Source organism: Rhinolophus sinicus, linkage group LG05 (assembly GCF_036562045.2).
Source record: "Rhinolophus sinicus isolate RSC01 linkage group LG05, ASM3656204v1, whole genome shotgun sequence".
In the NCBI taxonomy this organism is placed as follows: Eukaryota; Metazoa; Chordata; class Mammalia; order Chiroptera; family Rhinolophidae; genus Rhinolophus; species Rhinolophus sinicus.
In genome coordinates, this window is record NC_133755.1 from 130,982,447 (window position 1) to 131,010,070 (window position 27,624).

The following is a 27,624-nucleotide window of genomic DNA, read 5'->3' on the forward strand; positions in this document are numbered from 1 at the left end:
CCAATGACACTTAAATCTGAGTTGTGTTGGAAGGACTAGCAATGGGAATGTGGTATGTGACCATTGTTGATTTCCCAGACCATCACTATGGTCTCACCCATAAACGTGTTGTAAACTATAGCCTACATTTTGCTATAAAAAACTAAGTCTTTAATATTTTGAAATTCAATTTTATAATTTTTATATATAAACTTTTTTCATTCAAGTTAAAGTGCTCCTTTGCAGCTAACAGCTTTATTCCTTTGAAATGATACAGTACTACATCCATTCAGTTTAACTGATAAATTTTCATATTTATAAAATTTCCCATAAATTGTTAACAGAATTATTAGAATGTTAACTTACCATATCAGAATGTGGCAGATTTAACCTCTATATCTGATAAACCCTTATGGTATAAATGTAACTCATCATGCCTATTTTAGAGCTAATAAAAAGCCTATCTTCTCATTTAGGTTAAGACTGGAAAACCAAGTTCTACATAAAATTGAAGAACTTAAGGGCTTGAAGTGTTCAAAACTGGAGATCATCTAATTCCACTCTTATACAGCTGAAGAAAGTAAGGCCCATAATGATTAAGTGATTTGCCCAAAATACAAGAAGCAGAGCCAGGACAATCCAACAAATCCAATGCTATATCCATTAAGTACCATTTTAGAAATTTCACTAATTAAAATAGGTTTTAATGTATGAAAGAAAAACTCAGTTTGAATGAAAAGGTTTCCTAACACATTACAGGGACTTTGGACATCATATAATTCCTATGTAAAATTCTCATATATATAAAAAAAATCTCACTTACTGATTAATTACACATCATGTACTTCTTTGAAGAAACAGAATAACTCAGACACTAAAAAATAGACTATGTTTGGGAAATTCACCTATTGTGTATTTATACCATTAGAAACAGATGCTAAAAAGACATTTTACAATGGCAGAAAACATATACACTGAGATTCCACACCAATCTTTATTTTTATTTTGGGGCCTGAAACAAATTTTATAATTACCTCTTCCAAATTACATTTTATTCTCTTAATGGTGTGGTTTACCCCCATTCCACAAAAACAAGTATGATTAATACACTAGAAATATTTTTTTAAAAGAACCTCTTAAGACAGTTTTTATTAACCAATCCAGACCAATGATTGTCTCAAAAACTGAATCTATTAATTTTCTGGCGGTGTCATTTTAGAAAAGACTTTATAACCAAATTATACATTTAATTAATTTATGTGTTTCAGCATTCACATCCCAAATCATGGAAGGAAGCCCTATTTTATAAAATCTTACCACTCAAGGTAAATATACTTCATAACATGTCAATGAAATGATGAATTCTCTAAATTATCATAAATCTGAAAAACCCGAATACCTAATTATAACACTAATGTATCTACTGATAATCACATACATGACTGTGTTTTTAAAAATATCTACAGATTTAAATGATAAGAAGCTTGCATATTATGGCAGCATAAATAAAACTGTCAAATACTATTTTTGGCTCTAGTTCATATCTTGCCCAAAAATGTGCATATCATAGCCAGAACTTTTCTGTAGATTTTTATTTTGAAAATATTATTTCACTTGAAGATTGATCTAAAAAACATTTTAAGATATGAAAATGTTATACAACTTATCTATTACAAATTAATTGGATAATGAATTCTGCAATTAGGTATACCGTGTTACCTCACCTACATAAAAAATATTGCACTTTCCTTTATTGTCTCCAGATGTGACTGAGGTCTAAACTATATAGAATTCCAAACTATTTAAAAGTTATTCTGTGAAATATCAACTTTATAAATATCAGAACTAAATGCACTGTAAAACAACCGTTTTGGTAAACATGCATTTATTCACAGTTGATTTATTTCCTCTAGATAAATGCAAAACTGCTCGAAATTATTTAAGAACCTATGGAGAGATACAAGAACACACTATACAATTCTATTTCTATCTTCACTTTGAGGAAACACTGACCTTGGCAAAGATCTGGTTTATTATTTTTTTTTAATTTTTTAAAGATTTATTTGAGCCAAACTGAGGACATAAGCCAAGAGCAAGATTTCAAATGCTCCCAGATCTGGCTTATTTTAAAATGAACTATTGCTGATAAAAAGACATACTTTAAAACATTTCTGCGATCTGCACCTGCTCATTTATTTTTAAATTAAAATTTAAAAGCATTTGTTTTCAGAGATTTATCTATTGTGGCATAAGTGAATAATCACATAAAAATGGATCCTGAAAGCAATTGAGCACTTAACTGCCTATAGAGCCTCATTTTACTATTAAGTTATGACTCTTAAACTGTTGGACCATTCACTGAGCATAATTTTCAGAAACTGACAAAACCAGACCATTTCAGTGTTATGAAACTGACACAAACCTGCATAATACAGCATACCTCCACTGAGCTGAGGTCCTATTATAATTTAAAAATATAAATAAATATACTGAATTGTGTGTTTTATTTCTATAATAACCCCAAAGTGTTTAAAATATGCTCCTAAAACAGAAGTAGGTAACTGCAGAATATAGCTCCAGACTTGAGTATTAGAGTCAAACACAATCATTCCTTATAAATAACTCTATTTAGTTGCGTGGCTTGATTGATTCCAGCAATTCCATTTTACAGGAGTGAACCATACTTTATACACACAGAAAATATATTACTTGAAAATTCCCAAATTAGGAAAAGTTTAGAAAGATGTCAAATGCTTCCAAATGAAAAGTAAAGGTCTGTTTCTGGCCCTCTTCCACACCCTTAAAATTGGAATTTGACAAAAATCCATGGGTACAATTTACAAACTTTGACAAACTATTGAAATAAAACCATTTTCTTTGGGGAAGATGAGAGGAAGTACCTTTAAAACTTGTTATACAAAATTCCAGCTGCCTTTTTATAAAAGTACGTTCCTTAAATTAAAATCATAAAATTAAGGTGCAAGAGGTTAACAAAAATGAACTAAAGAGCTTTATTGACATCACAGTACATTCAAGAATAATGTTAAGAACATTACAGCTGAAAGAGAATGGCATGTTTATAGTCTTATTATGCACTATTACTTGGAAAAAAAAAAAAAAGCAATACAAAGAAAACCTATTAAGTAACTCGGAGCAGCATTTGGAAAAAGTACACCTATTTACAGATTTAAAAAAAAGTTTCTGGTTTCACCTACACAGCCACAATGTGCCTCTATAATGAGACAAGCCCTTAAAACTCATGGAATTTTTTAAACATCATGGCATTCTTGCCACATCATTCCTCAGCGTTTACGACGGGGAGGGGTTGTTGATCTGAAAAAAAAAAAAAGGGAAAAGACAAAATTTAAAAATAAAAATGTATTTTAAACTACAGAATCTGCAATTTTTAAATAAATAATATTAGATAGGATATCTAAAATTACTTAAGACTATGATCATTTATCAAGTACCAAATTGAGTTTATTAAAGAGAGAGAGAGACAGGACACTTTCAACTTTGAATAAATTCAAATTTTTTTTAAAAATCAGACAAAATACTTTAAAAAGTATACTACCTTGATCGGGACTTAGACTTGTGTTTGCGGCTTGCCTTCTTACCAGACCTTTGAGATTTCTCCATGGATCGCGATCGACTATGTTTAGGCTTCTTAGCCTTCTTTTCTTTGCTACTTCCTGGAGATTCAGAACTGCTCCTTCCACTAGAATCAGAGCCTGAATGTTTTTTACTATCTTTGGTAGTACTTTTTTTACTATCCTGTCTAGAATCATGTCTGATGATTTTAACAGATATAGAACCACTCCTAGAGAATGTTCTTTCACTTTCTCGTTTCCTTTTTAACCTATCATCCTGACCACTGAACTTAAAGTCTTTTTCTTCCCTTTTTTGTTTCTCCTTTCTTTTATCCTGTTCACGCTCCCTTTCTTTGTCTTTCTTTTTCCTATCTTTATCTATACTTCGACTCCTCTCTTTTTTCCTTTCTTGTTCTTTAGCCTCACCTTTATGTTTATGACTGCTCCCACTAAGATTTCCACGTTGATCATCAATTTTACGCCTATCTCGACTCCTACTGCGACTGGACCGATTGGTTCTCCTATCCCTTGAGCGACTTCTACTTCTACGTCTCTCTCGGGAAGGACTCCGATTTCTTCGTCTTTCTCTTTCAATGCTATTTCTATTAGATCTCCTCCTATCTCTAATCTTTACTCTAGCCCTACTGCTATCTATTTTAATTCTGCGAGAATAACTTCTACTTCTACTACGTCTGGCTTTAATTGTTAGAGATCTGCTCCTACTGTGTCTCTTTTTCCTTTTAGGAGAAGAAGATCGCGAAGATGTGCGACTACTACCTGAGCTAGAACTGTATGAAGAGCTAGAGACAGTACTACTAGTACTACTAGTTCTGCTATTGCTACTGGAACTACCACTACTAGAACTTCCTGATCTACTCCTTCCTTGTTTCTCTTTTTCTTTATGGTCTTTTTTTGGTTCTAAAACTGATGTAGTTTCATTTGGAGTTCTTTTCTTTTCATTAACCACATCACCGTCTGCTTCTCTTGCTTCTAGTAGTGATAAACTATTTTGCTCTTTATGGATAAATTCATTCATCTCTTTTGTAACCCTTTCAGTTTGTTGCTTTTCTTCTGAAATAAAAAAAGACAAAAATGTTAAGTCAAATGTACAATGAAAAACTCCCCATACTACCAAATTTCAAGCTACTGGACTACAACAATAGAGCAAGCCACATAATCAATGCCAAATTTTCTAGTGGCTACATTAAAAAAGTAAAAAGAAACCGGTAGAATTAATTTTAGTATTTTATTAACCCAATGTATGAAAAATATTATTTTAACATGTAATCAATTTAAAAGAATACTGAAATAGTCTCTCTTTTTTTTTTTTTTCAACATAAAGTCTTTGAAACCTAGTGTATATTTTGTATCTACAGCACATCCCAATTTGGGCCAGCTATATTTCAAATGCTCAATAGCTACATGTAGTACTACCCTCCTGGACAGTACAGCCATACAGTATTGAAGTGTAGAGGTACATGTAAGGCAAGTAAGAAAAATTTCACTTTTATCCAATAAGGCAATTTCAAAGTAAATATGTAATTTATAGGGAATTTTTGGCTGCTAACTCTTAATAATTACCTTTCATATTATCCAAATAAGATTTTTCAAAGAAATTCTAAATAAATATTTCTATTATTCCTAGAATTATTGTGTAAACTGTGAAGTAGTATACTCATTCATGTACAGTATTTTATATATAAATAAAACTTCCAAAAAACTCCTCTATTATCCTTAAATATCCTAGCTACAAATTACTTTTCAATAATTTTACAAATACATTTCTCCCATTTCAAAAATCCTTTCATTTTAAGAACTTTAACAAGAAATATAAATACATTGAAATAGCTTAACTTATAGCCACTGGAATTAATGTCTCCCAAAACAAAAGTTTACCTTTTATAAATTATGTGTTTTGAATACAACAGTTAATTCTGATTTCACATTTCATAAAAATTGCAAATGAGCCAAAAACCTTAGTTTCAGATATACCACATGTTATTTACAATCTAGCCTCGATTCCACCCTTTGGTATTTCAGGTTGGTTGAAAAATGAAAAGAAACACAAACAAAACTGGACAAAACTTAAGTGAGTCTAAAATATATACCTTCCATCTGTTTATCATGTAACAGCTGCTGTTCTTTTTCTTTTCTCCAAAAAGCTTCCTGTTTTTGCCGGATTCGGTGTCGTAATTCCTCATCATCAGTGTCAGATGACTCAGAGCCTCTGTCGCTCCTCTCATCTTCACTATCTCCTGATCCATAACCACCCAGTCCACCTGTGTGCATAAAGCCCAGTCTATCATATGGAAAAATTATTATATGCACTAAAAACTTTTTAAGGTCCGAGAAGAAAGCTCATTTCTTTTTCCACTGCATTTTCTTGGAAGAATATGCTTATTCGGGGTGGGGAGAAGTACAAATTCCAATGTTTAAGGAGTTCATAGAACCCTCAGATAATTGATACTTAGTATCTTATTCTTTCTGGAGTATTTGATATATTTCTCACCATAAAGGAATCATGATAATGGTTTTGTTTTACTGTCCATGTTAACCAATAAAACCATTGATCAGGGCAGTAATAAAGCCTCACTAAAGCATAATAAATTCTACCTTAAAATTTATGATGATCCTGAAAATATTTCTAAAATTAACTTTTTTGTTGTTCAAAGCTTAGAAATCCCAGATAGAAGGCTAAGTATTTTTCCCTAAAATAATGAGAATACTATATTCTGACTGATATAGAAATAGTATGACGCTAAAACTACTCCCCACCCTGAAGTCATCTAAACAGTAATCATAACAAAATCATATGGGCATTTGGTTCTACCCATTTCTATTGATCCTCACAAAGATTAATTTGAAATGAAGATGTGGAAAAGGCAAATTCAAGCTTTTATATACTTGGTAATATATCATGCAAATAGCAAATTATGAACACATCACTACGACTATAATATGATAAAATAAACCCTTTCCTCTATGGTAAACTTGACTTGCCGCAACACAATCTAAATAAAAGTCCTTAAAAGCATTAGTGGATAGGTTCTGCTCTAAGGCATGTCTGCAATAATTTTGAAAGTGAGCTTAAATACTATCATGACTAAATTATAACTATTATAACTTGCCCCAATAAACTATGAATTAGTTACCACATTTACAATAATGCCACTGTGAATGTTTTAATAAAAAAAATAGGCAAACCTTTTAGAAACTGATATACCCCTAAGACCTAGGATTTATAACTGAGAAGGAATTGTACAGTTTCAAAACAGAACATGTAGAGAGACAAGGCAAGTGTGATTTTCCCTTTAAGGCCCTCTCACAAATAAGGAGAACACTTACCGAGTCCAGTGAGGGAAGCCAGTGCACTGGACTGTGCCAGCTGTTTTGCAGGAGCTTTGTATCACATCAACAACAGGAACAACATGTTAACACAAATAGCCACGATTTCATAGTCATGAGAGTCTATGGTATTGTTAAATCTACTACTATTGCTGCTTTTTGGGGAGAGAAGAAACATTAAAAACATAACATTCACTTTAAACCAGTAACCTGTCTGGCCTTGAAAGCATAATTCTGATGGGAGTTGAAATTGGTTTATAATGAGGAAAAATGTTTACAGTATGTCAGTATTTTTATTTTTGAAGTATGGCCCATAATTTAAATTTTGCTTTCAATACATTTTTTTAAGTGTTACTAAAAATATGGGGCGGGATGGGAGGATCACTTGTTTCTGTAAGAATTATAAGTGGTAAACTGAAAACTCTGAAGTTTCATAATTCAATTCATTAGTCAAACTAAATTGCATTAGAAGTCATAAACCAATACCATAATATCTATTTAAAAAATCAGGTGAAATAAATTGAACATCAAGAATTTTCCACAATACATGTTATAGAACAGCAGCATAATTGCCAATTTGTGCTCAGGTTGGTTGGATAAAACAAAAATATTTGTATAGTTGTAACATGGCGTCTCCAGATCTAATCTTTCCCAAAGAGTTAAAACATGCAAGAAGAGAATATTCAAAATATCTGCTAGTAATTCAACAAGGTCAACAAAAAAAAGTCCAAAATAGCCACCAAAACCAAAATATCCCCAGGAAAACAAAACCAAGAACACCCACAATATACCTTTCGTTGCTTTCCGGTGTGCATCTTTAGCTACATAATAAATTTCTTCATCTGTGACATCCAACAGAATTTCAGTCAGAAGCATTTTTGTCAGCAACATCTAAGGAATATATATTGTTTCTAATTATTATTGTTACCAACAGTTTGACATTTACAAAAAAATTAAAAGGCAAAGCAATTTTATAAAACATTTTTAGAGGTGCAACCAGATCAGCCATTCCAAGGAATAGAATATCTTGAAAATTATTCTAAAATATCGAAACTTTAAAAAATTTCAAAATCATATGGATTAAAGGAAAAAAATGTTTACCTGTAAAGACACTGAACTCTAACTCTAGAGACAAAACATGAAAAGAAAGTCTCTATTACTAAAAATTTCCATGGGTGTTTTAAGTTGAACAAAGTATCCCTTTATTTAATAATATTAATAGTAAGCAGCACAACACTAATTTAAGTCACTTAGGGAACGTGCTCAGCTCAAGGTAAAATTTGAAGGGGAAAAAACCAAGGACAATAAAGAAATGGCAGTTATTCCATTCTGTCAGATGGAGCCCTTTTTCTCTTCTTGATTGCTGTAATATAGACTACAAGAGACTTGAAATAGAACTGGATTCTTGCACTGGTTTGGCTACCAACAACTGTTTCAAATGTCGACTATTAATATTAGTTAGTCCCTTAGCCTCTATGGGCTCCAGATTACCGTATTCATCTATTAAAAAGAGAGTGTAGTGAATCAGCATCTTCTAAACACATTCCAAAGATCATTGATCTTTCAAGATGAGAAATGTAGCATATCATAGTCTCGATCTCAGAAAATAACAATACACATTACAGATAGTAAAGGCTCTGAAGTCTCACAATGAAGAAATATTTACCTGTGCTCCATCCAATGCTTCCTAAACTTATTTTCTATGAAGTCTTTTAATCTTTCTCAGTATTCAAAAAACACACTTTAGAAAATAACAGATCAAGACATGTTGTCTGGGGTCTCAAATAGTAAAACATTATTTAATAATTACAATATTCGTATTAGAAAATTTGCTTAATAACTGCTTTATAAGCTCTGGTTTCACATTACAAGTGTTACCTGGATTTTGTCGACATTATTGCACAGCAAACTATATATTAACATATATTTTAAAACTGTTTCATGAGATCTCAGTTTAAATATTTAAGATAGCCAACTGATAGTTCAAAAAATTATAAACAAAATAAATCCTGCAATATAATGCTGTTTGTCAATTATACCTCAAAATTTTTTTCAATTAAAAAAAAGGAATTTAACGTTTTACCATTTGATAATCTTTCTCTTCTTCAGTCATCTCTGGTTCACTTTGCTCTTCTTGAGGAGCTGGAGATGGACTTCTGGTGACTTTCCCACTGCTTGCCGCCTCAGCATTTTCAGTATCTTCATCTTCCTCATCACTATCCTAAAAAAAGTAATTGTATGGATAGCCCAAATTCATGCTTATAATGTAACCTCATTATCTTACATATTCTATTTAAATCCCCAAATTAAAGTCTATGAAACAGATGTATAAAAATGAAATTTCTCCCTAAATTATATTTTTGTACTACAGATTTCATTTGGTAATTTAACGTATTACCTGATAGGAAATATAAGATTACAAGATGGCTTATGAGAATCAATTATTTTAATCATTTTTCTACTTCCTTTTTTCCCTTGGTCAATCTTGACTTTATTTTATAAATATCCAGAAACGTATGATGCCCAGAAACTGATTTTATTATAATAATATCTATTATATATGATGGTTGAAATGAGCGGCTTGTAGAACTTTGGATAAAAGGACCAGTCATATTATTCAGTGCTGCTTTTACAGCTATAAATTTAAGCTATTTACCTAAAATTGTGTGACTTAAAATGAAAAATCTATAGTTCCTAGATCTCAGCTGGCCCTGAAACTTAATGAAGTTTGCTTCTTTTTAGCTACATAGTAAACAGACAGATAAGAAATGAGGTCTATTGCAGATGGAGGAAATGCCAGCAGTTTGTCTCTGTCTCTGTCTGGGTGTTACGCTTTCAGTATGCAGATAGTGTACCTTAAAAAGGGGATTCTACGTTCCACAGTCTTAGCAACCCTAGCAAGTAAAAGACAAGGTGATTACCTAAATACTACTACTAGGGAAAGACCACTTAAACCAGAAGAATTTGTGTAACAAAAGCCCACAGGTATTTGGGAGGAGGAGGAGAACCCCCCAACATTTTTTTTTGAACACTTAAAAAAACTATCAGATTTAGAAACCACTATTTCATGTAAAGATTTAAAAATATATTCTTAAAGTAAACTTTAATCGTGGTAGTCTGTAGTTTACCTTCATAACACCCAGAACAAAAACCCATCTTTAGCATGGTTCTTTTATAAAAAGTCATTTATGGCATTTACCGAATTTAAGCAAAACCAATGTCTGTTCAAATCTAGTTACCTTGCCATCCTTGTGACTTATTTATGAAGCAGAAAATGGCCTTGGGAGAAAGACCCATTTCCTGAGTTGCATACTGGCCAGTGCTCTGTCTGTTATATTAGTTGAGTACATTTTTGCTAAGTAAAAAAAGTTCCTAAGCTGCTTATGCCATCTATCTGATGAAGATTTAAATATTTAAAACTTTACTTTCAGTGCTCAAGTCAAAAACTATGAAGGTTATTATATCCTCTGGCATAAGTATACATTTAAATGTTCAAAAAGGGCTGATTTATTTCTCTATTGCCATTTTAACTTAGTTTTGTTTTATAATCCACCACTAGGGAGCTAGCTGTACCACACAAAATACAGATGTTTGTCAAGGTAACCTATCCAGCATCCCTAAATAATTTTTTTCCAGAATGAAATGTTTCATAAACTCACTGCCCACTTTCTCCTTATTCTACCCTCAATAATACATGCATAAAAACATAATCCCAAATATACTTACTGAAAGTAATCTCAGGAACATTAATGCTTTCCTACAGGCTAAAATACCTACTTATTTCAACAACCTTTTCACACTGGTATCAACTGGAGTTTCACATCAGGGGAATTCTACTTACAAATTTACTTCTCTGAGGTAAACGAGGACCATCGCCTCCTTCGGCATCTTCTGTTGTCTTCTTTTCTTTTTTGGACAATTGTGAACGTTGTTGTTCCATTCTTTCTTTCTCCAACTTCTTTTGCTTTTCACGTTCCATTTTTTCAAGACCCTCCCGAATCCAAGCTGGAAGAGTCCTGCGTTTTACTGCATCTGTTTCACATGGGGGGAAAAAAATATTTGTAGGTCAGTTAAGCAAAAGTCATAAATGCGCAAGTTCCTTATCCCTGAGTTTCTACAAATTTTGTAAGTAAATTAAAACAAAAAATGCTGGTGCCATTTGAGTGCTTGTAACAAATACTATTAGTCTCTAACAAGACAGGTAATAAAAACAACCCATCAAACATCATGCTTTTCTTTAAAATCATCACTTTTAATAGCAGCAAACATTGTATTAATGCTTACCATGTGTCAAGGTACTATAAAAACACATTAAACCGCCATGTCACTCAATCCTAAAAAAGCCCTAAAAGATCACTAATATTACTTGATCTTTTTTGCACGTGAGGAAATTGAGGCTCAAAGAGATTTAAAAATGTGCTCAAGGTTACAAAGCCAGTAATTAGTGGTGTGGGCTACTTCAGAGCCAAACCTATACTACACTGCTTCCTAAAATGTGAAGACAGAAGAGAGCCAAAACAAAAGAGCAAGTCCATTTTCACACGGAGAATTCATTTGAACAAGTATCATTCCACAAGTTATAAAAGTTACGATCTTCCTAAAATGTCTACTTTGCGATAAAAAGGAAAAGACTTATATGTTCCAGCCCATTAAGTGCCTGATTTGGTTTCCAGATATAAAGTAGTATGAACATGTAACCTGTCACTGGAAATAAGTTAGTACTAATATGTAAATTAAAAATAGAAATTTTCTGCCAAAACACTTATAGAAAGTGAAATAATAAAAGGAAACTTAATCTGGCAGCAGTGCACTGGATGAACTGAGAGTAAAGAGACCAGAGACAAAGAACAACTAGGAGGTTTTCAAGGGGGGGAAATGCTCATATATTGGCATAACGTATCAAGTTGTCAACACTGAAGAAAATATCAAGGTGCTACGGCCATGATAAATTTACATTTCATCATAAAATCTGTGTTTAAGGTAAAGATTTATTTTAAAGAAAATTATACAAAACTTTTAATAGTTTAGACAAGTACTTCTTGGAATTTTTGTTTGATTATAAAATAATAGGGTTTTAAAGTATCAATTCCTAACATATCAGCAGTATTAGAACTAGAATTAAATAAGACATTCTTTTCATGATCAAGAAATCATGCCAACTTTAATAGCTACCAATTTGTGGAGGATCCTGCTTCACAGGAAGTGCAATAGGTGAACGCTGCCGATCCCTGAATGATGATGGTCTTTCTCTTCGATTTTGGGGAGGTGCCGGAGGCCCTGGAGGTCCTGGTTGCCAATAAGGAGGATGAAATCCACCTTGCGGTGGACCAAAAGCAGCCCCATGCTGAAAGAGTATTGCAGTTTATTTTTCTTCACATTAATACAAAAACACTCTGGGACACACGTGTGTTATGAACTGGGACAGTAGAAATCCATGTGTGCAGCAAATCCAAGAATTCCATGGTTCTAATATCCACCGATATTTCTGTAGCCCCAAGAACCTAAGTTTACTTTTATTAAGAAAAAGATTCTTCTGCCTATATAAATGCAAAGAGCCATCTAAAATCCAGCTGATTTACTATTTTCAAGTACAGAAAATTATATATATGAACTTTTTCATTGTGAATCCATTTATCCTTCCACTACCAAAAAATCAAATACATGTCAATTTTTCTGTAACTAGGAAATACAGGAAAATTTTTAATCAATTCCACCTTCCTACTTCTTGTACATTTGTTTCCATATAATCTTGCAAGAAATATCTATTTTAAGCAAAGATAAGTTACTGAGTCATTACATTAAATATTTTTTGCAATTTCACGATTTTCAGAGGCTTTCTAAGCCAGTTGCCAGCAGAGGTCTTTGTCATGTTAGCAAGGGGATCTACCAAGAAAATGTGGTATTAAGTAGAAGCTCCCTGCCACATTTCTTCAAATTGAAAACCAAACAAACACTCACATCTGTACACCAAGTACGAGTATACAAGTATCCGAATATGTATGGATAAGAGGATTACTGTCTCAAGGTGAATATTGTTTACATTTATGTCCAGTGCATTATGCATATAATTAGTGAAATAATGTATGGGTTTTATCGAAATTTTAAATTATGATAGCTCATTTGATAACAATTGAGATCAGTTATTTCAAAATGACACCTAGCACTATAATTTAAGGGTGGACCCTGGCAGACTGGTTAGAGAAAATAAAGCCCCACATAATGACACTATTCCCCATAGAGTTCTATGTCCCTAGGAATGAATTAGATGCTACAGAGGAAATAATATACAATTCCACTAACAAACATGTCATGTTAGAATGGAAAAAAAATGGTAACACTAGAAAAAGCCGTAACTTTACATAGCAGAAGGCATTACATTTATGAAGATCTATGTATGCTCTTCATGTCTTAACCATAATCTATTATTGAGAAATAATGTATTCAACTACTGTGCATTTTCTAAGCTTTATTTAACATTTAAATATACCATTTTGAAATTATAAATTAGAAAACAAAACATCACATAACTATTGCACTTATACATTTTTCATTTTATCCAAATTTTTCCCTAATGATCCTTTATACCATTTTAAGCAAATCAAAAACCAGAAAATGGAAATCTAATGATTTTTAATACTCAAAAAAATTGATAACTTTTCTGAGACATAATATGCACTTATCTGTACAAGACTGAAAAGTGAAACACATATCTCAGGTACTCTTGATGAAACAAACTTCCAAAGAACGGATTACGTGCACATCTACAATATTAAAGCAACAAAATATCTTTCACCTGATAGTCAAACTGGTTCACCGGGCCCACTGCAAAATTATCGGGTGGTCCACCAAAGTTGTGATTGTTCTGGTTAAATATATGCCTGTTGTCAGGGGCAAATTCCCCACTGTCCTGACTGTTGCTGTCTTCGGAAGGAGGAACAATGTCCATTGGGCCTGGTGTTGGTGGCATCCATGGCTGCTCTGGAGGGGGGTGTGGGGGTTGCTGATGCATTCCCCATTCTATTTAGGATTTAGGCATAAAAACATTCAACAGGGGGTTATGACAAAATCAACACAAATTTTAAAGCTTTCAAGAAAGCTAGATTTTTCAGTAAAGAAATAAATTTAAAAATGTACGACTTCTTGGGCAAATTCCTTTTGCACATCTTAAAAATAAGCAATGAATTAGTCTAATAAACAATTCAAATGATCTAACTCCACTCACTTCATATCCTAAATAAATGGAAACCAAATGCCCAAATTATTTTTAATAAATGTAACAAAATCCAAAGCAATTTTTTTGCTGAATTTTTCTATTTCTGTTCAATAATACCATAAAAATAATACCTCGGGATTTTATATAATTTCTTTCTTCCATGAACACATTTATCTCTGTGAGGTAGGGGAAATCAGGTATTATTTTTGCCAATTTCAGGGAGGGATACTGAAGCACAGAGAGAGAAAAATCACTTGCCCGAGTCACAAAGAAAACCAGCAGAGTAAAGTTGGGGGAGTGGGGATGCTAAGGTGAGTTATTTATAAACTTGAACTTGGGAACCAAAATATTTTCACTTAGGGAAATTTGGCATAGGTTCAAGAAAACTAGAAATGAACTACCTCACAATATCAAATATTAGAACATCCGTTATCCTTTTAAAAGTGATGTTAGAGGATTACTTTCTAAGTTTTCCATTCTTACATTGAGAAACAAAAGTTAAGTATTAATAGGAAAAAGGAGATATAACTTCACCATCAGCACATGCAAATTCCTCTATAAATAAATTGAAGTGACTACTAATTTAAAATAATAGCATTAACCATGGAAAACTGCACTAATATCAAGGAGTCTAAATCATATTGTGAAGTAAAAAAACAAACAAACAAGATAAAAAACTGATGGAAGATCTTCACTATCTGAAAAAAAGGGAAGTAAATATGGGGCAGAGTATATTTCACAGACTAATTTGTCACATAGTGACACAATTTTTCTTTAGAGACTAGACATGTTTTGCTCTGCCAGTGGTGCTTCTGAAAAGGCCAGAGGTTGCAACAGAGAGACCATAGGATGCTCTCTTCCCTAGATGCCAAGTGAGGTTTCCAGTGTTCCCAGCCCCTGTCAGCCTAGGAATGAAGAACCAAGAAAAGAATCAAACTGAGTGCCACAATGCTAGCAGACTGAGCAAAGAATAATTTTAACCACAAAATTTCAAGGTCAAATCTAACTGGAACTGCCTATTCTTTAAGCATTAATTTCAAGAAGTCATAAGACTAAGCAAATTAAGCAATTTAATTTTAATCTTTTTATTTTAAAAACAGGCCTATAATTTGGAAAACATAAACAAACCTGGTTGCCACATTCTGTTAAAGTTTGAATCCCCTTGAAAATTCCCATGATTATTTGGACCAGATTCCATTGTAGACATATCTTGTCCATTCGGCATCATTCCCGGTGGTTGTTCTACCATGCTCTGCTGTCCCGAAGCTTCTCTTTGGGCAATCCAAGCTTGAGCCAATGCAGCCCAGTCAATCTGGCCTAACATAATTTAACACAGCAGAATTTAGCATCAGAATGTAGGAGCTAAAAGAATAGTGTTTCTATGAAAAACAAGCATCTCAGTTATTCCTTACTAAAGATTTTAAATATTACAGAATGTCATGGCTGAAAAAGGACGCTTGGAAATAACCCATATTCAGACTACAAAATAAACTAAACTACTTAAGAGGTTCAGAAAAGGAACTCATAAGAAATTTATCCCCTGCATCTTAGTTTGAATTTTTAAAAAGTCTATTCCTTTTTTGTTTTTTAACAAATAATCAAACTCTCATTTCTTCCTCAAACAGGTCCTACCTAGGCCTACAATGGCTCCTATCGCCGTCAGATGAGTAGCGCTATCTGTCCCTGTTCCTCCTCATAACCCCCTCTTTTTTAGCTAAGGTGCCCTTCTCTAGTCAAAATACATCTAACACCTGATTAGCCATTCTTTACTCAAAATTCACTGTCCCCACTAACTTAAAGGTCTTCCTTCCCTTCTCAAATATCTATACTTAACATTTTAAGATCAATATTATTAATAAAGGAAACAAAGTAAAATAACATACAGTTTTTCACATCTCATTTTAGTAAAGATTAAAAAGGTATTCTCATACATTTTGGTGGAAATGTAATAAATTGGCATGGAGTTAAAGTTGACAATGTATATCTAAAACTTCAAATGGGCAACTGTAATCTAACAAACCTTCTTCTTGATTTTTCTCCTAAGAAAATAATTGGACATGTGAATAATTTTGTATACAAAATTATGGTATTTATTTTAAAAACTAAAAGCTACAATCAATCATCCCAAAGTGGATCGATTAAATTACAGTACAGTCTAACAGAATACTATGTAGCTATTAAAAAAAAGAAATAGGATGAGATTAATCCAATAAAGGCAGGGCAGTGGAAGGGGTCATATCAATGAAATTGGTCATGAGTTAATAATTGTTAAAGCTAAGTAATAAATGAGCTCCCTATATTCTTCTATGTCTGCATATGCTTGAAATATTCCATATAAAAGAGAAATGATTCATTAATAGCATATAGTCAGTTTACTACGATCTACATAGAACTAACTGTAAGATTCAGAATTAGTAACAGATATAGGCTTTATTTAAATAACGCATTTGAGAAAGACTTTCCATTTTTAGAAAAACAGGAACTAAATCAGTTTTAAAATGTAAAATCTTCACAAAGCTTTCCACCATTCGAGGAAGTCTTCCAAAGGAAAATCCATTTCCTACTATGTGTGCTATAGCAAGATTATTTATGAGAAAAGATTAAACTGTAACCATAAAATGATCCAATAAACCAATCCCAATTCCATCTCCCTTGATCCCATCAAATATCTCCCACTTATCTCTATATCTCTTCCCCCCCCACACCTTCCAAATTCAATTTGTTTCCTTACTTGGATCCTGCTGGTGCTGGAATGACTGCATCCACTGTTGTTGGTTCAAGGGCCATTGTTGCCAAGGCTGTCCTCCTTGATCCCACATCCTGACTTTAAAAATATATTTGATTTTCTATCTTCAACAAAATAAACATAGTTTAAAAATGAGAAGAGTTATTTAATTTTAAAAGCTCACATAGAAATTACATGATGATACATTTACATGATCAGAGATCTAAAATTCTTGTTCAATAGGTTGCCAGAGGCAACTGGAATTTTTAGGTTGGCAAGCAAGCGTAGAAAATTTCATGTCAGGGCTGGTGTCAGAGTTTGGTGGTCATTATTGCTCAAACCAGTTTAGCTCAAAAAGAGGGGGAAATTTAGTTTTTCCAGTATAAATCCCTGGAAATATATTTTGAAAATTGTAAGAAAAAAGTGATTTAATCTCCCACAACCAAGACTCCTTGAAGAGGGTAGTCAAATAGCTCTAGATAACGAAGGAAAACTCTTCCTTATAAATAATTACAGCTAATGAATGCAGAAGGTAGATCTGGAAAACTGCATTATTGCCAAACCTAATAAAACAATTGATTCACACGATATTAGAAGAAAAATTAATGGGAAGTCACAATATCAAAATATCACCTCTACGGATTATTAGGTTTCTCCTCATGAGTTACAATTATTATGTCCCCAGAATCACTATAAATATTTTCACCAAATAATGTTTAACTGAATGCAACTGAGCTTTTGGATCTCACTTCTACTGTGAAGAAATGATAGAGGACAAAGGAATGAGGTAAACAGTATCAAAAGAAACAATCAGATAAATCAGAAGGTGAGACGGTCTACAACACCAGGTTTTTAACATGCAAATAGCATGAAAAAGAAGGGGGTTGATAACATATGTTAATAGCTATTAACTCTAGTTGATGGGTATGCGGAGTGGTCATCACACTAGTCTCCTTTTCTATAAACTAGTTTGAGAACTTTAATAAAAAGTTTAAAATTCCTTCATGTCTAATAATTTGTACTTTATCCAACAGATATACCAACCGTGTTCAAGAACTAATGATGCACATGGTAAGGACATGGTGTATGTTTCTTCATTTTTGTACCCCCGAGATTAGCATAGAGCAGGCATTAAATGTTTACTAAATGAATCCCTCTAAACTGACCCTCTAAAAACAAGACAAAAGCCTTAGTATTGCAGGATCACACGAAGCAGGATCACAAAAAGTGATCCTGCAAAAGGAAAGCCAGATAACAAGGAAGTTAAGAGATACCAACTCAAATGGGACAATTGTCTATTACAATCAGGCTCTTAAAAGTTTGCAACTCTACTCTTTGCAGCGTTTAAAAAGGTTATATAATTCTATCAATGGCAGATCTTGACCTCTCAAATTGAAGAACACTGTGAATTAGGGAAGACGCATTACTTTATCTTGACTTACTTATGAGTCAAGTGCACTTATCTTCTAGTTGCACTAGTATAGTCTATTATTGTGGATCAGAATATAGAAAAATAGACCCTAAATAGTGTAACAGTTGAGGCCAACTGCCCTGGGTATCAATTCCAAGCTAAATATACTTTTTTCTAATCTCTCTTCAGATTTTCTCTCCTCTCCCTCTTTTTTCTCTCTCTCCTCTTTTCCAACAATACCTTTAAAGCCCTTTAAAAGCGAAATGACTCATTATAGCCCTTGAAAAGTAACTTCACTTATAACTTTAATTAAAAAATAATAAAGACAGATAGAAAGAAAAATACCCATGAGAAATAACAACTGTTCTTTTCACTGCCCTCAGAAGTTCACTTTCTGTTTAAAATTTAGGTTGATTTAGACTACAGCTTGGAAGCATAGCAGCAAGATTACTTAAACCCTGGTGGGGGAGGGGAAGAGTTTTAAATTTCCTCTTAGATTATGAAGATTAGAATAAAAATAAATTCTAGAGATGTAATATGAAAGTGTGACCATCTCTAAATTAATTTGGAATTTCTTCCATTTTCATAACAAAGTATTTACCATTATAAAGTGAAGGGCAACAGGTATATCAGAAAAGAGAAAGTAAAGCTTTTTAACTTTTTTTCTTTCAAAATGTATTTACTTGAAAAATTAATTAACAACACAAAACAATGTCAAACAATTTAGGGACTGTCATATATGCTGAGGGAAAAAAGGAACAGACACTTGAAAAGATCTCATCGACCTAGTATTAATTTTAATGGTACAAATAAGGTAATAAAATGCATTAATTCAGTAACATCAGCAAGGTGAGAACAGGCTGTGCCTCAAACGGTTTTATTTTCTTTCTATAAGATCAACAGCTTTCTAAAGTTGCCAGAAGAGAAATCTATTAACCTTATTTTTCATAAGGTATAGGACAGCTTCCTGCACATAGCAGTCACTAAACACCAAACAAAAAAATGGTGTCACTCCTTCTTTTAACTTTTAAAGGTTAATGGTAAGGAAGCTGTTGGCCTATATTTGAGAACCAAAAAGTTGGCGTAAGCACAACTTGGTGTGTTTTCCAAAGCTCTAATGGCATATCAGAGTTCAGTGTATCGATTTTTCTATCATAGGTTGTAAACTCATACAATGGAGGCATTATAACTAGCACTGTACAATACCTACTGGAGTTGCAAGCAGATGTGCACTTAGTAAAATGATTTTAATGATGAAAATGATGTGTACTGACTCCCTACCATCATTTATAATACATATTTATTTACTTTTCTAGAAATTGCTCTGAACAAAGTTTCTTTCACTTACTCATGTTTAACGGTTGTTATGGAAAACTTTTTCAGTTCTCCTTTTGAGTTTTCTGATCATTATTACTTGTCTCCTTTTGAGTTTTCTGATCAGCACAAGCTCTGGTTCATGATGCCTACCTACACCACTCACTAGCTGTGTGAATGTGGGCAAATAAAACTATTCTCTAATCCCTGTTTTTCTCATCTGTACAATGGAGGACTAAGTGTCTATCTCATAGGGTTATTGTGAGGATTAAATGAGAAACACGAAAACTCAGCACAGAAAGTTTCCATAAGTAGTGGTTAATATCCCCACCAAGACTTGCAGTATCATTTTTGATAGCACTCCTGATGTTTACAAGTGAGTGGGGGAAAGGCTGAGCAAGCCAAACCCTATCGACTCAATTGCATTTCCTTCTCTAAGAGCTAAGGAAGACTTAACCAGATTTCATTTTACCTTTGGAAAAAATCCTTCTGTCCCTACTCGTCACAGTATCATAGGTTGAAGCTTTTATTATTTAAAAAAGAAAAAAACTTAAATGTTTTTTTATGCACAAAGGTTTTATTTACATATTTTCAAGTTTGATTTGCATTACTTGTAGCCATTTTTGTTTGTTAAAACCAACCACTTCTACTTTTACTATGTTTTCCAAAGCTTTTCCCCTAAGTTTTTATGGAAGCTACTATTCAAATAAAGTGTTTGATATACTTAGGCTGAGAAAAATATGAAAAGAGATGTGAAACTGAGAAGCAGAGCAGAATAAAAACGCAGCAAAGATGACAGTAAAAGTCAAGGAAGTAAGTTAGAAGTTATTTAATAAAATGTTTCAAGTAAATCTGCAATTGAAGATTTACAAATGGCTACAGAGGATGAGTACTGAATACGTATGACGTATGTTGGTAAAACACCAAATGGTTAATGTCCTTTGGGAAGACAATTTAATTTAGCATTACAGTATTCTATCAAAATTGTCCCCCAGCAATTCCACTTCAAGGACTTAAACCATGGATGAGGATACTCACCATGTAATTCAAAAACCTGCATCACGTTTGTAACAGTGAACATCTTTTAGTGATATTCAATTAAAGGGCAATCGGTGAGATGACTGAACCATACAATGGACTCCTATTCAGCCATATAAAAGAATAAGGTCGACTTTTATATGCTGACATATACCGACGCTCAAATTTTATTAAAGGAAAAAAATTTATGTCGCACATGAATAATGATGCCACTTCATGTTTTCTCTTTTAAGAATGCAATTTCATAGAGAAAACTCCTAAATTACACAAAACTGTTAAAACTACTAAGCTCTTGGGAGTGAAAACAGAGATCAGGAAATTCTTATTTTTTATTTTTCTGTATTCTTTGAGTTATTATGAGTATTTTTAGAAATAAATCTATAGATTTTTTTTTTTTTTAAGATATGAAGAATCAAAGGAAGCTGACCAGCATAGTCCATAATGACTGGTATAGGCAATAAAAATTACACAAATCATAATTGTGAGACTTTGGGCAAATTACATGACCTCTGTCTCATTTTTTAATAAAGGATTTGGAGTAAATTTCTGTTATCTAGTACAAAACAGGTAACTTGTCATGAGAACAAAATTTAAAGTTATGCTGAATTTTGTAAAGGGAAAGATTTTAAGGAAAGACTTGGTATACTCAAATATTTAATATAAACATTTATGTTTCAGCAGCTAGCACAATGCTTGATAAAGAGTTTCTTGGAAATTATTTCTTAATTCAAGAACAAAATCATAAGTGATTTAATGGCAAGGATTTAGAAGCCCCACTCTTTCTTCCTTCATCTTCATTATAAAATCTTCTTTACTAACAAACATAACAAATGCAAAATCTGGAAACAAAAGGAATATGAAGGCACACCTGGCAATAATAAAAAGTATCTTTTAATTTCATTATGGTTTAATGAAATAACATAGCCTTGTACAACTAAAAATGACATTTACACATTGCTTTAATAATGATTTGGAAAACAATGATAACAGTCAAAGATGGGTGACAAGTACATCAGGATTCACTACACTGTACTTTTGTACTGCTTGAAAATTTCCACAATGATAAATTAAAGATTATGAAGAACACTTGTTACAGAGGGACTTATATTGAATTTTCATGAGTTTTTGTGCCTCAAACAAGAATCTCCTTGAGGTCAGAGGAAATGTCTTATAATTACTTAAATTCTCTATTGTGCTTTGCCTATATAAAGTGATGAAATATTTTACTCATTCATTGAAATTTGTTATCAATACATTAATAGTCAATGATGAAAACACTCTAATACTGCTACTCTGATTTTATAACATCAAAAATCAATTCCAATTTGTTTGTTCTTCCTTTAGCCTTAAGTTTAAACATCTTTAGGCTCAACTTCTCAAGTTTGAAAGGATTTAGTGACGATCCAGGCTGCAAGACTTCCCCTTTATGCAGTTTAACTGCTACTTTCTTGGAAACAACTGGCATTTGGGAAGAACAGAAAGATCAATAACCATGATTTGCATCAGATCATCAAGTTATCACACATGGCCGTAAAAATGTAAGTTATGATTATGGCCACTGTCACGGATTGTATTATGTCCCCCTAGAAAACATGCTGAAGTCCTACCTCTACCCCCATAAATTATGAAAGTGACCTCATTTGGAAATAGGGTCCTTGCAGATGTAAGCAAGCCAAAATGAGGTCATACTAGATTAAGATGGGTCCTAATCCAATATGATTGGTGTCCTTATAAAAAGACACAGATAAACACAGGAAGAATGCCATGTGACCACAGAAGCAGAGACTAAACAGATGTGTCTATAGCCGAGGAAAATCAAGGACTGCTGGAAACCACCAGCAAGGAAGGATTCTCCCCTAGACCAGAGAGAATGAGTGTGAAAGAAAAGAAGGGGAGCGTGGAAAGTGTGTGCAAACCAGCATGGCCCTGCTGAAACCTTTCAGACTTCTAGCCTGGAGAACTGTAAAATAATAAATTTCTGTTGTTTTAGGCCACTCTATTTGTGGTAGTATGTTACAGCATCCCTAAGAAACTAATACAGCCAGAAATGACCATCATTCATCTTACCATTCTTTAGATGACGCTATTAGAACACTACTTTGAGGTTTTTAAAAATGCTTGTTTAAATGACAATCACTAATATTTGCAAAAGTCATCTTAGACTGTGACGAGATGAGTGAGAATGAAAATGTAGTGTGTTTTAAAGCCCTTTAAGCATTAATTGCAAATCAAAGAGATACAGAAGCACCTATCCTGATGCATATAGTCAAATGTTTCTCACATCAAACACAAACTTTAGAAACCACAAAATGCAATAAACTTTTTCTGCCATTTAAGTCCTACACACACACCAGATGACTGACCTCCAAGTTAAAAAAAAAAAAAAAAATCATCTGTTCAATTCAGGTTAGATAGAAATGACATCAGTAAAGGTTAATCTTGTAATTATTTGAAATGTGGTAAAAAAAAAATGTTTTTGCTACTTTATATGACATGCATTTCAGTACAGTATGTTGAAATACTTTGCAGCTTGCAGCTCAACAGAGGTATTCAAAAAATACTGGAAAATTAGAATTGGTTATAAATACCAAAAAAGTGATTGAAAAATAAATGATAGAGAACTTAAAGGAAAAAACACCCTAGGAGCAACAAGTACATGTATCTTGGTTCTAATACCATTCTGTGATAAAAGGAATGAGGGATCCTTAGAGAAACGGCAAATTCTTAGGATTGGGGCATACAAAATGAGCCTGGAGCATCTTGTAATACCAGGAAGTGTCAAAAAAAAAAAACACAAAAAAAAAACAAAAAAAAAACAAGGACATGCCAAAGGGGCACAGTACACAACTGAAAAGAGCTCCTAAAGTCCAAAACTGAAAAATTTTGAAGGACAAAGTAATACTCGGATTGTAACACAAATCATGATATAAAAATCTGAGTCCATACTGATATAAATAAATGGGAGGGAAGAGAGAAATCTCCCAGTAGAAGAATCCCTACTTTAGGCTGGAATATCTACACTATTTATTTGGAAGAGTGTAACTCTCCATTCCTTGAATATGAACTATGCAAAGGGACTTCCTCCCAGTGAGTACAGTATGGAACGGAGGGGTGGATATGGGAGAGTAACTTTACGGTGGAGAAAACTGACAAACACTACCTCAAGCCGGTGATTAAGGTCAATATCAATGTAAGTCACTTTTATAGTATGTACCCTTGATATGATGCCTGTGATCTTCCTCCCCAAAACACATCCTACAATATACCTGAAAAGTACTGTATTAGTTTGTCAAGGTCACTGTATTAGTTTGCTAGGTCTGCCGTAACAAAGTGCCACAGATTGGGTAGTTTAAATAACAGAACTTTATTTCCTCACTGTCCTGGAAGCTAGAAATTCAAGATCAAAATGTCAGTAGGGTTAGTTTCATTTGAAGCCTCTCTCCTTGGTTGGTAGATGGCTATCTCCTCCCTATGTCTTTACATGGTCTTCCCAGTGTCCTAATCTTCGTTTCTGATGAGGACACCAGTCATAATGGATTAGGGCCCATCCTAGTGACCTCATTTCAGTTCTTTAAAGACCCTGTCTCCAAATACAGTCACATACTGAGGTTAGGACTTCAAGATATGAATATTGGAGGGTCACGAAAACAAGGAAACCTGGGAAACTGTCACGACCAAGAGAAGACTAAAGACACATGACAACTACATGTTATATGGTATCCTAAATGGGAATCCTTGGACATAAAAAGTATATTGGGTTAAAAATACACATGAACTTTTGTTAATAATGTGCCCATATTGGTCCACAAATTGTATAACAAATGTACCATACTAATGTATGTTAATAACAGGAGAAATTGTGTGCATGTGTAATGGGAGTTTGGGGTGTTTATATGGAAATTATGCACCATCTGCTCAATTTTTATGTAAATCAAAAACTGTTCTAGGGGCTGGCCTGATGGCTCAGGCAGTTAGAGCTCCATGCTCCTAACTCCGAAGGCTGCCGGTTCGATTCCCACATGGGCCAGTGGGCTCTCAACCACAAGGTTGCCAGTTCAATTCCTTGAGTCCTGCAAAGGATGGTGGGCAGCGCCCCCTGCAACTAAGATTGAACAAGGCACCTTGAGTTTAGCTGCCTCCCAGATGGCTCAGTTGGTTGGAGCGTGTCCTCTCAACCACAAGGTTGCCGGTACAACTCCCAAAAGGGATGGCGGGCTGCGCCCCTGCAACGGGACCTGGAGCTGAGCTGCACCCTCCACAACTAAGATTGAAAGGACAACAACTTGACTTGGAAAAAAGTCCTGGAAGTACACACTGTTCCCCAATAAAGTCCTATTCCCCTTCCCCAATTAAAACCAAAAAAAAATCTTAAAAGAAAAAAACTGTTCTAAAGTTTATTAGTAAAAAAAAAAAAAAATTTTAATATAGTCTCAAGAACATCTTAGAAGAGTTGATTTACTGTTCCTTTCCCTGTAGCCCCAGGACACTTTACAAAACAGCCCCCCAAGTGAATCTTTATAGTACTCTGGTTTTTTATTTTTTATTTTTTTTTATTGCTTTTGCTGTGCACTCAGATCAGAAATTCCAAGTTTATTCTGCTTTTCTATGAATTAACCACTGACAATCAAAATTTGTGGAGAGCCCATGATGTTCAGATGACAATAATATCCACCACAGGATAATACAACTGAAATATTGCATGCTACCTTTTTCCCTCGCGAAGCTTAACACAATTTCAATCACTGGATAAACACAAGAAAAATACAAACTAAGGATCCTAATTGTAGTTAACAGGACGCATTTGCCCTTGGCTGCGCCTGCGTAGTCGGAGCTGCACAACACCTAAGGTTCAGGTCCCGGCCCTCCGCCTCCTACGCCCCGCTGCACCCCTCGCCCCATAAGGGGGTTCCTACTGCGCACGCGTAGTGCTTAACGGCCGGTCAGGAGCCCAACAATCAGTCCCTTCTCATCCGAGAAGAAACTCTCGTAGTTAGAAGAAAAGGGGTCGTGAGCACTCTCTTTAATGGGAACATTTCCTTTTCACCGAGAGGACCGATCTGATTTACCAAGTCAGGCGGAAGCCGCCGCTTTAAGGGGATGAGGTTCCTGCGGTCGAGTCAAGCAGCTTACGTAGTCTACGTGTTTAAGTTATGGTACCTTCGCCACAAAAAACAAGATTGTAATGGCCCGGCAATTCCCCACGCGTAATTATTCTCGACCACTTACCCACTCCGGTTCCGGAACACTGTTGTCGCCACCGTTCCTGTAATACCTCAACCCTTTCGATGCTTCTACTTCTTCACGAACAAGACAAGATGGCGTCCAAATGGGTTCACCCGGAAGTGAATAATAATAACATCCGCTTGTCATCTGAAGCCATACTGTTCCTGTATCCTGGTCTTTGAGCACGTGACGGTATCCGGTTAATTTGTTTCCACGCCATCTTTGTTATGGGCAAAATCACCGCTACTCTAGTCAATACCATGGAAATGTCTGAATATTCCTGTACATTATCTCTTAATGTAGCCAGCACTGTGTCCAATCCATTTTCATCTTTAATTGGGCAGAAAGCCAAGGGCTTAAGAGCCAAGAGCGCCCTGAACTTTTTTTACTTTAGCAACGTGACCTTAATCAAGGAGAGGTATGTTTTCCCCTAAGAACTCTTTCGCTTCGGGAAAGGGGGCTGAATTTGCAGCGCTACTTTCAGACTACGGAGGGGTCCGAGTCAAACTGAGCCAGCTCTGGCGGATTGCTCAGTGCGTCCGGGGCACTTCAGGCAGGCCACAGTCTGGTGCGAATTTCTGGAGGCTTTGGTCTCACAGAGCTCCGTTAAGGGTTCTGCCTCAGAGAGACCGGACGTTATAGGGAAGTGGCCAGTCTGGACGGCAGAGATGGCGGAGATCTTAGCTGACCCCGCAGCGGTCACGCTTTGTTAACCTCTAAACATCGCGCCCCCTTCCGGGGACACTTGCTCAGCGGAATCTCACCCAGCTAGTCCGGATATTTCGTTCTTTCCCCGTGACCTTTAAGGAAAAGTGGCGGGGAGGTCCAATTTCCGTCCTGCTATTTCTGTCTCTCAACTACAAGATGGCCTCCAGAAAGGGCTTATGCAATGCACTTCTTCAAATAGAATAGTTTGATTCCATCATATTTTGATATGAAAGTGTTCAAGTATGAGAAGTATCGATTTCCAGGCTAGGATCTACAAGTTATAAGGAAAACAAACATTTTCCAAAGGTATAGTATTTATTTCTTAACTAAATCTTGGAAAGTGCCTTCTTAGAATGTAACATGAAACTTTAGTGTGAGTGAAGTGCACCAAGTTATCTACATTATTTCACTGGGAATTGTGCAAAAGAAATCGCAAGTTACAGTGGAAATAGAATACATCTAGATGGATAAGATAAATATAGATGTGAGAATCTAGATGCCGTTTGCATAAAATTCAGTCTTCCTTAATACAACACTTCAAACTCAGATACTCCTAGCATTAGAAGAAAACCCTCAATAGGTAAAGATCTGCTGGTCTTCAAATCCAAATGGCCCTTGAAATAACACCTCATCTTGAGAGAAATGTTCCCTAATTTACCTGGCAACAACACCATGGTGTGAGTGCAAGAAGATACTCCTGGAGGCAAAAGGAAATTCCATTCCTTTGACCTTTTCCCTAATTTCCACTTCGAGTGCACACATAAAACCACACAAGAGTCTAATGATTTTTTAAATCATTTTATGGAACAAAAATTGGACACACACGTTATCAATGGTAATCTCTGATTTTGCTGGTGTGGTTTTCATTTTACAAGTTTTTTGCAAAAGGCCTGATTTTCAAGTTTACTTCTCTGAGAAACATTCTAATCAGAGAAACATTCTTTGTGAAATGTGATTGCCCTAGTGTCTTTCATATGTTCCTACTTCCTATACTCATCTTGTAATTGTTTGTTTCCCTAGAGTAAAGTTGAAGCGATGTTCTGATAGGGTTTGGGGTATTTTTTTTTTTCCATCTCCT

General features: G+C 34.4%; 1 protein-coding gene across 5 annotated transcripts; it reads right to left on the reverse strand.

Annotated features, from left to right (window-relative positions):
* Window positions 1-3,138: 3,138 nt before the first annotated feature.
* Window positions 3,139-25,966, reverse strand: PNISR (PNN interacting serine and arginine rich protein). Of its 5 annotated transcripts, none has more exons than XM_019743392.2 (12): window positions 25,842-25,965; window positions 16,859-16,973; window positions 15,256-15,444; window positions 13,708-13,931; window positions 12,087-12,258; window positions 10,756-10,946; window positions 8,998-9,135; window positions 7,706-7,805; window positions 6,915-6,968; window positions 5,678-5,848; window positions 3,554-4,640; window positions 3,139-3,312 (listed from the first exon to the last, which is right to left on the reverse strand). In XM_019743392.2, exons 2-12 carry the CDS (start codon window positions 16,944-16,946, stop codon window positions 3,282-3,284), a joined length of 2,445 nt encoding a protein of 814 aa, XP_019598951.1. In that variant the 5' UTR covers window positions 16,947-16,973; window positions 25,842-25,965; the 3' UTR covers window positions 3,139-3,281. The 5 variants fall into 5 exon arrangements, with proteins under 5 accessions (XP_019598951.1, XP_019598950.1, XP_074189429.1 ...); XM_019743391.2 differs by having other exon boundaries at window positions 16,859-16,977; window positions 25,842-25,963; XM_074333328.1 differs by having other exon boundaries at window positions 16,859-16,951; window positions 25,842-25,948.
* Window positions 25,967-27,624: the final 1,658 nt, after the last annotated feature.